The sequence below is a fragment of the Rhopalosiphum maidis genome, chromosome 1, assembly GCF_003676215.2.
Source record: "Rhopalosiphum maidis isolate BTI-1 chromosome 1, ASM367621v3, whole genome shotgun sequence".
Taxonomy (NCBI): domain Eukaryota; kingdom Metazoa; phylum Arthropoda; class Insecta; order Hemiptera; family Aphididae; genus Rhopalosiphum; species Rhopalosiphum maidis.
The window spans coordinates 82,501,637-82,516,629 of record NC_040877.1 but is presented as its reverse complement, the minus strand read 5'-3'; the positions used below and the strand labels follow the sequence as shown (position 1 = coordinate 82,516,629).

Sequence of the window (14,993 nt, the reverse complement as noted above, 5' to 3'; positions counted from 1 at the left end):
AAAAAACATAGTAAAACGAAGAGTACCTAACCTGTATATAATAATATATAATGTTATACACGTATAATAGAGATAATAATAATCGGTGCACCGCGACGAATGTGCATCGGGCACATTCACATTGTTCGTACCGGCGGCGACAGTATATATATATATACAGTAAGTGAAGCAGTTGGCAGTGGCGGCAGTGGCAAACTGCCGGGTTTTTAGCGCCGCGACGTCGGCCGCCGCCCGGACCGCCGTCGCATGCGTATGCGTATGCGTATGCGTATGCGCGTGTGTGTGTAAACAATGTGGAATTAACCTTGGCCAGGCGTCGCGCGCGCGAGCCGAAGACGTCTCGCCGGCGTGTGTTGAGGTAATAATATTGTAGGAAAATAGAAAATAGAAAATGAGATGGAAAAAAAAAAAAAAGTGGCGACGGTCGCCGGCTGCGGCGCGGGCACACGGCGGGCACAATAATAATAATAAAACGTACGCATTCCATCGGGTGGCGGCGGTCGCAGATACGCACATTAGAATTCCTTATCAGCGCACATCACCTGGGAAACATCCTTGAGTGGCGCGCATTTTTCTCGGGTTTTTGTACCTATTTTTTTTTCTGTTTCACTTGAATTTCCCCGGGCCGTTTAAAATATACGCATTCCGCAGTCGGCGGCGGCGCGCGTCACGTGTTGATAACTACGCGGAATTTCGGTGTTTTTTTTTTTTTTTCTACTAATCTTAAGGTCGGAAAAACGGAGATTTTCCTCTCCCGACCGCACACATAACAATATTATAATATAGCAATATAAATAATGACAATAATATTATTATTATTATGTACACACGCCAACGGAATAATCATTATCATTAACGATTCGCGTGACCCCTCCACCCCACTTGAGGATTTTTCCACACAGACGCCGCCGCGGCATCCGTAACCCGATGGTCGTTTGTACGATATCAAAACGAATCGAACAGCTGATACTCTCCACAAGCGCTTATTGTAGGTATGATTATTTCATACGTATAAAAATTAATATACACGAGAAATTGATATACGATAACTAGGTAGGTACGTAATACACGGCGTATAGGAAAACAACACTACCACTTCACAAATAAATAATAATATTATGATGTAAAATGTATAATATACGTGTAATCGACTTTTATGCGAACGCAAATTCATAATAATCAGTATAGAGCGCATAAGATATTACTATTAAACATTGGAAAACTACATTTATTTTTTTTATTTAATTTATTAATTTGGTATTATTTCTGTAGCGTAAAAAACACTAGAAAAATACATAGTTAATCGAAAAACCATATTCTCAGTCATAGATATTATGATCATATTCATATCCAGCTATACTTAAATTTATTGATCAGTTATTACGATTATTGTGTTGTATTTAAAAATGTTTAAAAAAAGATTGTATAATATTCATTATAATAATATATTATGTATTAATACTTGTATTACACGTACATCGTAATTTTACCTTTAAATTGTATTTAAATATTTTGAATTTACTTAATGTCTTCGATTTAGTTTTATAATAATGTACCTACTACCGGTCGGACAATTTAGTTAGAGTACTACACATTTATATTATGGTATGTATATATTGTATTATAATATCGTTACGGTTCCCTGATACTATTTTAAGTTAGACTTTAAGGCGATTACAGTAGGCAACAAGAGAACACCAGATCCATACTATGTTTATCAAAAGCATTTTCACATCGAAATATTGAATAAAATAGAACATTGTATATATTTTAATCTATTTACAAAGTGAAACAATTAATCAGGCGCGATGTGTTTGCATACGAAAATGAATCATAATATTTTTTATATTATTACATTATAATACATATTTTGATTAATTTTGAATTTTTAAATTTTTAAAAACATATTTTTATAATATTGTATTTTACTTAATTTTGAATCAAAAATATCATTGAGGAAATACCATACAATACTTATAGATTTTCAGTAATTTATAGAGGCTGTAGCTTATGTATAAATGATTAATGGCTAAAACTTTTTAACCATATTAATTTACATTGAAATTCGAATAATCCAAAATAAATAAGTTTCAAAACACAAATTTATCAGATTTTATTAGTAAACAATATAGTTATCTATATTAACTTAATAAATAATAGTATGTGATATATTTCTTTAAAAATGTCTAAATTTATAACTTTAATATAGGTATATAGGTATATTACATCATAATATTATACTGCGAAATACCAACAGAATTATTTATGGTTTATTTTCTTTTATTTTTTGATTGGATTAATCAATCTATAGAATTATTGTACAATAAACTTAAAAGAAAATACAATTCGGCTTAACATTAAGGATTGATATGAAACGACACTCCTGGATTAAATTAATTTTAAATTAAAACTCTAAAACTTAACATTTTAGTTTTATAATTAATATTATAACATTATGTGCGTTTTTAATTAAGTCGCATAGGTTTGTTGACTTTGAATTGAAATAATTAGAAAACGATTAAAACAGGTTTGAGTTAATTAGCCCTAATAAATTTGGTAAAAAAAAAAAAACAAAAAATGTCATTATTGGGAAATAATAATTTCGATGTTTGAGTTTTAATTAATTTTAGTAAATTTAGTGTTATTATTCAATATGATTACCACTTTAACGAGTTATTAGCAAAAGTGGTTATTATATAATCTATAAAATAATTAGTATAAAAATTAAAACATAGTCAATAGAACTGGATTGAGGTGTTAAGTAGTATTAGGCACATTCGTAATAACAAGATAGTATTTAAAATAAAATATGCAACTGCGCCGTTAGGTCATTTAAAAATATTTATGGCCTACATCCCACCATGCATGCCATATCTCTTAATGCACTGTAATTAATTACTTCGCCAAATATATTTTTAGCTTTATTAAAATTTGTTTATTTTTCATTACTAGATTCATCCGTGTACACTATATTATAATCGTAATCCAAATGATTTATGTAATAATACGCACATTTTGAGAGCAAAAAAAAAAAAAACGAACATGTTTTCGTTTTAATCAGTTGCTATAATCACGGTTTTTAAACATAATTAGAACGACCGTCGATAATTAAAATAACATCGGCAAGATCGCCGGTGTTGATATCAGTAACGTACAATGCATTATTATAAAGCAGAGACTACCTACTTTCGATATTCCGACTGACGGTAATTGATTATTTGTAAACCGATCGTTATATATGTATATTTATTTTTTTAATTCGCAGAAATAAAAACCAACGTTAATTCGAGAAATACCACTGTACTATAATAACTGTGTGTGTACACACCTTTCAACGGAATGATTATTTCGTATTTTAGAAATTTGTGAAAGGCGATTATAATATTATTTTACATTAAAACGTTCTCGTTTGACGATTAAATTTATTTAGATATTCTTTCGCAAACGCATGTCGATATAACACGCGTATGGCTTTAGCGTTACACGTCGTACGAGCTAGGCGGCGACCGCCGTGTCCGCGTATCTCCGCGTCTACGAATTGCTAACGACTTATAGGTAGGTATCTGCGCATAGTATACGTATATCGGAACGGAAACACGTTGATGTCTTGAGCCACGCGGACTTAACGTGTCACGGCACTTGCAGGAGGCGCACACCACACTGCAGCAATCCCAGCGGGGATATATTATATTTATTTGTATATATATTATATTATACGCGGAGTTGTCATACGACCCGGAATTCAATCAAAACGCCATTGTAACCGCGGGTTGAGTCATTTAAATTCAGATAAGCCTTTTTGGACAAGACGTTATTACACTGTCCAAGAAGACCCGGGTCCATTACGGGCCGTGCCCAGGTCTCTAATTATTTATCCACGCTCGGACCGGGCCTAGACGATGAGCTGACCACCGCCACCGTCGCCGCCGCCGCGAGACCCGCAGGTGTCAGTTTCCAAAGCCTCAGAGTCTTAACCGGGTGTCTAGAGGTGAAGTCCGAATACACAATAATCCTGTTACACGCCGTCGTAGTCTCGTCGTCGAGGGATCGGATCGTTGATAACGGCTGAACACCGCTACGAGTCCGGCGTCGGCGGCGGAGGCGGGATCACGCGTTTCCGTCAAAAATATTGATATTATAATAAATCGTCAGTATAATATTATTATTCGTATACACTATATGTAATATACAAGAGGGTGTACAAGACGTAGGAGTCGTGTGTTATTTTCGTTTTGTTTTTGATTTCTTTATTATTATTATTATTATTATTATTCTACACGCAACAATGACCGAGTTGTTCAGATTTAGATTAAATAAATCCATTGATTACGTTTATTTTATAAAACAGACTATGCGCGCGTATTTACGACCACGGAAACGATGCAAACATCCGGTTCCGTATCATCATAAAACTGACACAACGCCATAAACATATTACATAGATTCGATAATAAAGGTCGCTTCGGTATATACGCAGCTATGTCTCCAATGAACCCTAATTCCGTATAATAAAAAATATCGCCGACCGCCAAGCACCTAACCGACGAAACTTATTTTTTTTCCTACACGATTTCACTCTCTGTATATTTATACTCGTTCTATACCGTAATTTTTCTTAACCCAACACAATAATGACCTCTCTGTATAGCTATTTTAGCTATATATGTAAGTACAGTAGCCATTTGTTGTTTTTTTTTTTTAAATTTAACATTAACAATATAAACAATTTTCTCCGTATTAAACAGTTAAACAATGTATATCTAAAATAGTAAACTAAAGAGTATCAAAGAAAGAACACGCTTGTTTAGTTTAGACACATTTAAAACCCAAAAAAACCTACAGCATCGAAGTGTTGTGTTCATTTACTCACAATATGTTATAGTCATTATAAAATACGTGTGCATATTATAATATTACATATTATATTATTGAGACAGAAATAATAACACCAAATCTTTAATCGGTTAAAAATAATGACGTCGTTAGTTTTTTTAATCTTAGTGGGTTTTTTTTTTATTATTGTTAACAGCCATTAAAAACATTCGATCAATGCTTATTTAAGCTATTAATGCTGTCCCATGTTCAAATAACTCTATGGATACGACCTTAAAAATTACACAGTGCCATCGTTTAGTCTGTAACTGGGTGCACAATCAATATAAACCGACCGATTGCGCGTTCACCGACCACCGACGACTTCACCCAACACACCGATCGGTTGACCGGCCAACCGAACAATCTTCGGGATAAGACAATACAAACAGTCTCCACGGTTCGTCGACCTAATCTTCGGGTCAGGTGTCAATATGCATTATTTATAATAGCTGAATCACCTCGGAATTTTAAGAGTACAAATATTATTATTTTCACAGTTGGTAATATTGGCATTGATTTATTTATTCTCGATGATACAAATTTCAAAAAACATATATATACCAATAAACTTTTGAGATTCTTGACGATGAATTGAATGAACCAGTATTGGTTATACTGTATATCTTATATTATAATGAAATGTGTTTTTTTTTGCTTGTAAAGCTGACGTCATCTTTAAGAACAATACAAATACTCCAATGATTATCGTCGAAGGTGGTTTCTAATAGAAAATTGAATTTAGTTGATATATATATTTTTGATAATCATTAAAATATATAAATTTTTTACAAAATTCATCAAGATCACAAAAATACGTAAGTTATTTTGTAGTTAAAAATGCATAACATTTTCGATTTTAACACCTATGCTAAGAAATTTAATACAAGATTCCAAATAATAAAAATGTTTCCACAGTTTTTAATGAGATACAGACCATTTTCAAACGGGTTTTGTTATTTGTATGTAATTAAAAAAATACATTAATCATAATAATATAAACTTGAAACATTTCATAATTATTAATTATTTTTAAACACTTCTCTACGTGTCAATAGGTGTATTTGGTTTTTAAATCTGACAACTAGATAGCAATATAAGTAATATTCATTGTAGGCATTTTATGTTGTGGTTTTTTTAACCGACTTCAAATTATGCCGTGGCCGTGAACGTATTAAATAATATTTTTTTATACACAATGATCTTAACATCAAAAATAGATGCTTTATTTCATAAACGTTTGAATTTCAAAGTTTTATAACCAGAATACATGCAAAATTGTAAAATAAAAGCATCCCTAAAATAAATTATTATTATAATAATATTGTACCTGGTCCTAGTTGTCCGTCGTTTGCGCTAGAGACCGGTGAAGTGGATCCTTGTAAGTGTGGTGTCAATGACATTGATTGATTCTGTAAAAAAAAATCACATTAACTGTTTTTTATTTTATTATTATTTTTAAAAATCACTTATTAAAATATAATTATATAAAATGTGACCACAGGCGCCTAATATATGATACACCGACGACATATTTGTATACATTCAATTTATGTCGTCGGCTAATAAAAATATTTAGTATTATAATTATAATATAGTTTAGTAATATAACGTACATAATCCTCAATTTAGTCAATTCATTTTATTAGACTTTATCATATTAATTATTACTACAACACTACCTATCAATTATTATTTTTGCTTTTACATTGTTACTAAAATATTGTCTTTGTCGCGTACAAACTTATAGTTTTTGGGTCTCATCCCGTAATGAAATACAAATGTAATAATATATATATATATATATATACAACGACGACGATTAGGTCTTTTCATATGCGCCCACTATACGCATATAAACTCGAACGACAGACGGTTCTTTTCTTTTGCGTTTCCCCTCGGCGGGGTAATTTATTGTTTTTTTCATTTACCGCAACCGCGTTGGATGTGTCGTCTCCCCAACGAGTTCAATCAGTCAAAAGGGAACCGATGAACCGTTGTTTCCTTCCTTTACATTGTCACAAGGATTAACGGCTTCCTCGGCAGTCATTTTTCTATACTCGGGTTTCGATGCAATGCCGGCGGTGGAGTTTGTCACGGTCTGAGGACGACGCCGATTTAAAACCACTGCAGTCCCGTTTCCGGTGATCGGCACCCGCGGTAATATTCGTAGGTATGCACTAAGTCTCGCACAAGTTATAATAATATGTATTATTGTTGTATAATTGTATATTATCGTACAAGTGATAAAGAACGATATATTTTATGAACATATTTTTCGATGTCGATGTCAACTACAGTAGTTATATTATTTTATATTTTGATTTTATTTATTTTTTGATAGCAAATTAATTTAACGATTTGATTATAGTTTTATGGTTAATAAATTATAAAGTAAATATAAGTGGACAATTATTATTTAATATTATTCATATTAATTTTATTTCTATGAATAGGCATTTTTATTATTTTTTTTATTATTAGGTATTATTTTCGATAAAATAATAAATACATAAAAAATTGTATTATGAGTGCAAAAAAAAATCACCAATAAACTTATTTTCGATGTTATAATATTGATTTTCGTTATCAATACTAAAAAAAATATCGTGTTTGCATCACTTTAGTAGGTGTGGAATTTTTTACTAATGCATATTATACTATATTAGTATAAATTATGTACGTAGCCTAAGTCCGTATCATACGCGTTTCGCCGTGAAAACATAATTAACAAACCGTTAACCGTTGATATATCTAATCACTGGTGTTATTGATAAAAAAAAAAAAAATTAAATCGAAACCGCGTCTGATTTTCGTCATATTAAACACCCTGTATACCTATGGTTTTATAGATATATAAGATAGTATTGAATTTTATGTTCGACGAGCCGCTGTTTTTTCCGACAATAATAATAATAATACGTCATACACATCATATTATTACAATGTATAATGTATATATATATAAGAGAGAGAGAGAATACGTGCACTACAGCGTAATACACATATTGTACATTGTTAAACTGTGATAATTTGCAAAAATCGACTGGTATTAAATTTGCATTTGGTCAGCCCAAGTAGTGTAGTATATTAAATATAGAAACTGTGCGCACGAGTGAACCCGCTTAATGAATTCGACCACCATTATGAGACAGCAATAAAAATGAGTTAATAATCCGCGGTCCGCGGCGATAGTTTTCTAAACCGGGGTTAAGTGATGTCAACGACTAGAGGCCGAATCAGTAAGTCTTCTTCTTCTTATTTATTTATTATTATTATTATTTTTTTTTAGTGGGCTATATAAACGTCGTTAATTCTAAATGTTCCAATCATATGTTGCTTTATTGCCACGTTTTTCTCTAACACATTCACCGATATACAGATATATGATATACATAATATCTATACTTATTATATAAATGTTACAAAATTAATTTTTTTACGCGAGATGATATATTATCGTTTCTCCAACAATTTATGTATTTATTGTAAAACATTAAGATTGCCAATATTATAGAGTGCAGTAGCATATTAATTATCTACATAAATATCGGTTATTAAGCTATATAACGCCTATAACATAGTTTGTTATACATATCAAATAAGCGTTAAAGTTAAAAGAATGTAGTTCCAAATGAGCATAATGTATTTTATAAAAGTGTAAAGCCTAAATAAATAAAAATGACAACAAAATTAAGTCATAACAAAAAAATGTGTAATTTTAATTTATCTTTTGTATATTATGAGTAGTTAAAAAAATGAATTTTAAAACGAGTTTTGTACGTTAAAAAATCACAATTTTATCACTATTAATATGTACCTTATTGGGTTTTTGGGTTCATTAATCAAGAAATTGATTTTGTTTCATGTTTTGGCTCGTACATAATAATTATTGTAATGTAATAGGTATTGCACGCGTTTACGTTTTAGTTTCGTCAACATGAAATATAAAATACGTGAGTGCTCTCCGTCGTTACAGTTTTGCATTGTGCTTGGTTTACACGCTGTAAATAAAATGAGCGTTTATTCTGACAAAATACAAAAGTTTTAATTAGTTTAGATACTGAAATTATATAGGTATATAAAATAAATACTTTGTGTAATATTAATTGTTTTTTTAGGCCTGATGTGCAGATAAACAAAAAATATGGACTACACCAATACTTAATTTTAAAATTTTGATAAACGAATTCAAATATCGATTATATTATTTTATTATCTCAAAAAATACCACCAGTACATTTTTTATAGAATAAAAAAAAAATTAAATAATAAATAATATAAAATTTGTATTACTATGTGGTATATCAATATTATTTTAATACGTAAATTACAAGAGTAGGGACAATTTTAAACGATGTCTAATGCGTGTACAATGTCATTAATTATTTTAAAAAATCATTAATTATTATTATCATCTCTTTATCAGAATACACTTAATTAATATGCCATTTTATTGCAATGTGTCTTAAACCATTTAAGATGTTCTGCGGTAATTATCAATCGTCAAAATATTAAAACGAAATCGACAAATAGCTATATGATATTATTATCCCCCCATATTGTGAAACTGTGGGACAGTTAGTTTGTGTTTTGTTGCCTGTAACCACGAACGTTGCAATTAAGAATAATATTCATTAAATCATACCTAAATATTCAATACCTGAATTTATGGAAGGCTATTTGATAAATAATAAAAACGTTTTATTATTTTAGTTAGTTTATATTTTTGTAATGCTATTATTCGCTAACACAATTATCAATAAACAATAAAACTACTGCTTTTTAAAACATAATTATTAGAAATTAAAATATTAAAACGTTTGAAAATGATTAATAGTAGCTAGGTATTATGAAATTATGCGACCATGATTTTCGTGTTTATACTACTCTGACGTTTACACAACACCAGTTATTGTTATTATATAATTTTGTCAAACCTGCGAAGTTTAATGTAGTTAAAACTTCCGATATGTTTACTGTACGCACACGGAAGGATTAAACACTGAAACATCGCTTGATGCTCAATAATAGTGTTATATTAGACTAAACGTGACATTGTAGACCTTACTCTGTTTACATGTAGTATCTAATTATTATAGTTAATTAGAATTTCATGTCTGTAAAGTATCAGCTTAATAATATCATTCTGTTCCTTACCTTCAATATTTACGATGCCGTACATTTTATATATTAAAAAATAATTTCAAAAGCGTTTCTTTCGCGGAATTAATATATATACATAAATTATATATAAAATATATTACATATATTTAATAATACCTATAGTTAATAATACTATACAAATAATTAATTGAATGACACAAGTCATAAAATCAATAAAACTATGGCTAGTTTATACGAGGTTCATATTCATATATAATAATAATGATAATAATTACATAAATTCGTTATATTATCTGTCAATCTGATATAGTTGTATTATATAAGTTACTAAGTAGGTATTGTAGCCTGTAGTCTGTAGGTGGTTCGTACAATAACATATTACATATTATTAGTGCACAGGGTACAGATTTCCAATGAGCTAATCATTTACGTAAAAAATAATGTAAAATATGTGCATTATGCATATAGATTTTAGTTTTATTTGAATATTCTTTTTGAAATACTATACAAAAGTCAAAATATAGCCAAAATTTAAAACTACAAATTTTGAGTAATTAACTAATTGCTGAAAGTGTAGTGTATACATTTTAGATTTTATTTAAATAGATAAATTTAAAATAACCTAAAATGTCTTAAAATTATTTATAAAACACCGATGTTTAAACAAAGATATATAATATAGATTGTTTAAAAGTAATTTTTTTAAATTTCCATTATAATTTACAAGAAAATCGTAATAATATCAGCAGAAAATTTACCGAAATCTTTAATGATATTATATATTTTATGGTTTTAAATATTGCTTATTATACTATATTATATAATTATTATTTATTGCTTTTTTTTTAATAATAAAACAAAAATAAATTGTTCTTATTTATAAATAATAACATTCAATATAAATGCAAAAACGTATGAGTATAAAATATACCTACATACGAATATAGTGCATATTATTATCGTATTTATCATACAAAAAGTGGTAAGGTTTGTATGCGAGAACAAGTACCTCCACGAGTATCTTAAAGGTATAATAAAAATAGCATTGAAAATAATTACCTATGCTATGATTAAATTAAAACCCTAACTAATGCTATGTAATTATTATTACAAATGATAATATATAGAGTACAACAATATGACTTGAGAATTCTTATATATTTTTCCCATCTATTCGTAATATTAGTAAGTTTCCAACTCGGCGTGATATCATGATATTATATAGAAGTAATATACCTACCTTTTATACATATGAATATAGGTTAATAATGAAACTGTTGAACTAATATACTCAACACCGTAACTATCTAAATAGGAATGATTGAATACCAATATGAAATTGTTCGTGCGGTGCGAGCGGCAAAGTCGAATCAAATACACCTAATAATGGGACAGATTTTATTTATTTATTTTTCTAATATTTACTGCCGACAGTCGATTTTTTAATACGAATACAAATTTACATGCTAAACTTTAGTGTAATAGTTGAATTGGAAGTATCGACTGAAGTTAAATACAAATAGAAAAAGAAATCCTTAGAATCAAATTATAGATTAATATAAATATGGTAAATATTTTATGTATAATTTATTATTATTATTATTTGCAATAGATACCGTACATTTTTCCTTTGAAACTCGGAACGCACGTTTTAATAAAATATTAAACAAACGAAGAAAAACCGTCATGTATGCGAAAAGAATAGTGTAAAAAAAAACGAAAAAGTGATTACCAAACACATTCCGTCGTATAATATTATGTAGATACGCAAACGATCGATTTTATTTTACGTAACGTCAAGACTCGTTTAGACGATATTATAAGTCTGCTTAGTATGACTGCACGCCAAATCACGTTTACGTTATAGTATATTATTATTAGGGAAATGTAGTAAATGTACATGATACATTTATATGGGTATAGAATTTGGGACAATATCAATAAGTCGCAGTGTCGAATACGCACCACTGTATACTCGTATTATGCGTCCGGATGACAGCCGTACACAATTGATATAGATAATGCATGTGTGTTACGGGCAATATGTGACACACGTTGGCCGGTGTATGTGCTATACTTTACCCGGTGTTTCTGTACAATTCATTAAACTACGATTTTGTCAAGGTGGGGTAATACTTTTCTCGAGTCAAAATATACTTTAGCGGTATTAAATTGGACATTGCAACTATAATTGTAAAATTAGCTATTTGAAGAATATAATTACCTATCTACTTTAAAAATATACAATATTTCACGTAAATGTATTACTGGTTTTGCTGAAATTATAGTACAGAACTATAACAATTAATATTATCTGATTATCTATATTTTTTTTCTGTATTTCAGCATATTAAATATAAATACATAATATCAAATTCTCGATACTATCTTATATCGTCATTTCCCGATAGTTTACTTTGGCCATATGTAAGTACTGCTATATAATATGGTAGACACATGTGATTTTGAATTTTTGTCAAGAATAATATGACAATAATAATATAGTGTCTAAAAATATGTGGTTAACCGTTAACCGGAAGTTTGAATGGTGTAAATAAATTATGGACATTCGTGTTAGGGTATCAGCCTATTGCGGCCTAAAGTGACCTTTTTTTTCATACCCTGATTATGGCCATGTTAGGTAGAAAATTTTATTTTTAATGGTTATTAAAATTAAATAAATATCAGGACTGCATCTAATGTATTTCATTAGTAAATAAAATATAATAAATAAATAAATTTGTTATAAATATAATATAGCAAATTCACACGAGCTAACAATATTTGGCACAAACGATGCTTACTAGATCATTAAAGGTAAAAAATATCAATAAACTACAAGATTTCGATAAAAAATATATCTAATTTTGAGTTTATAAAACAATGAGTTTTTAAAATCAACCTACCTATAATAACATTAGGTATATTTTTTTCATTGAGTGCCTTGTAATAATTATCATGATATTAACCGCGAGTTAATTTAATCTAGTAAGCATTAAATATATTTTATTTTCTGTTGTTTGATAGTTCATAACAGTCAGAGAAAGATGTATAAGATATAACCTAAACAATTATTATTCTAGACCTACAATAAAGCAATAGTTGTGGATTGCTAAAGTGGACAAAGCTGAATAGTGCGAATAGTTTACGTACAATCGTATATTACAGCTGCAGGGTCGCAAGGAGAGAGCTTTTGATAACAAAAGTAATCAATTCAACAGTCCGTACCTCAACAGCTTAGATATTTTGTATCTCTGCCTAAATGTATACATAAATTCACAATCGTTTTGTAATGGCCATACATCGAGTTTCTCTACTCCGATTCACCGTCGAAAGAAAATATCACCGTTTATGCTATCGAATTTTTTATATTAAATTTATATATTATATACTGTACAAACGTAATTTCAATCAAGAATATAAAACACAATTAAGTTTATAATATCACATCATCTGTTGTGGATCTGTTGTTGAATTTGTTAATCATCATCAGCCGATATTGTACAGAAAAGAACAAGTAACTTAAGTTTATTTAAACTCAGATGAATTATATAAAAATATAATATTATATGAGACAAAGTGCGATTCTATTAGAAAACAGTCAGTTGGACTATAAATTTATAAACCTATATAGTATCTAAAAAAATATGCATGCAACTTTAGAAAATAAATTATTTTTAAAGTCTAATATTGAACAATTATAGGCTCAGTAAAATCATGTTACTATTTATTTTAATAGATTCGTGTAATATAGATATTCATTTTAAGTACGGAGTTTCTAGCTTATACTTATACTTAGCGTTGGTTATTTTTTTTTTAATCTGGAAAAAACAAATATTTCTATAATATAATATTAATATAATAATATTGTTTCTACAGATACTACACATGATGGTTGCAGGAGATGCTACGTTGCTCGTACCACTTTAAATAATACGTATATTATCATTATTATAAACTGCACAATTTCGTTTGGTCAACGACACGCAGTGGCCACGAGTTGGTGAAATAATAATATTATGATATTATATTATTATTACATAAACAGCCGTGGAATTAGAAATAGATGACAGGCGGGGGCGGGCGGTTGAATGTAATAATATTATGTATGTATACCCACGTCGTAAGAGGTGATTGTACCGACGATAATCGGACGAATATTCTGCCGCGTAGCAAAAATCAAAAAAAAAAAAAAAAACAAAACAAAAAAAAATCCGACGTAAATCGTTTGGCGATTGGCGTGCAGATTGAAAGAGAATAATAATATAATACAAAAAGAACGCCACAACAACAACAATAATAATACTTAGAAGTACGCTATATTATATCCGTAGCCACACCGGTGCCGGTGGTGCGAGAGGAATGGGCGCACGGCGGCGGATTTCCACGGTCGTCGACGAGTGGATTTCAACGAGGAAAACTGGTTTCCGATTTTTCCCATGGAATTTCCACGGCCCAATAAGATAACCGGATCGGGCGGCGGCGGTAGACCGCGAGATCCGCCCCGCCGCCTCCGTTTGGCCACGCCCGCGCGCACCCAAAATTAGGTTCACTGTACCCGTTTGCGCGGGCCAAACATTACTATGACGTTAATAATTTGATATTATTATAAAATACATAAATTGCGAACATACATAATAATGTGTATAAACCGTGTTATATGGTAGGACTTTTTTTTTTATACGCTAAAAGTATAATGAGTACCTACTTATAAGTGGTTTTTTTGTGTGAAGCGATGCACAATAAAATATTTTATAACGACATAATACATTAGTACAAATTATTATTGAATAAGTAGACTGATAAATAATAAATCAAAATATTGTTATTTATACAGTATTAAGACAAATTTTTTATTTGATTTGACTAAACCTAATCAGCAAGCTAGGTATAGTAGTCGATGTTACCCTTACATGCAGTATCTAAAATATTATAATAATATGAATCCTAATGCAGACACATGACACATAATTAAATATTGGCGTAGTAAACAA

At 29.8% G+C, this 14,993-nt stretch overlaps 1 protein-coding gene across 1 annotated transcript in view; it reads right to left on the bottom strand.

Annotated features, from left to right (window-relative positions):
• Positions 1 to 14,993, bottom strand: part of LOC113558504 — a 71,279-nt gene that overhangs the window by 37,308 nt on the left and 18,978 nt on the right. The window contains exon 2 of the mRNA XM_026963984.1: positions 6,203 to 6,284. Within this exon, the coding sequence (XP_026819785.1) occupies positions 6,203 to 6,284 (82 nt within the window). The remainder of the gene's footprint in view (positions 1 to 6,202; positions 6,285 to 14,993) is intronic.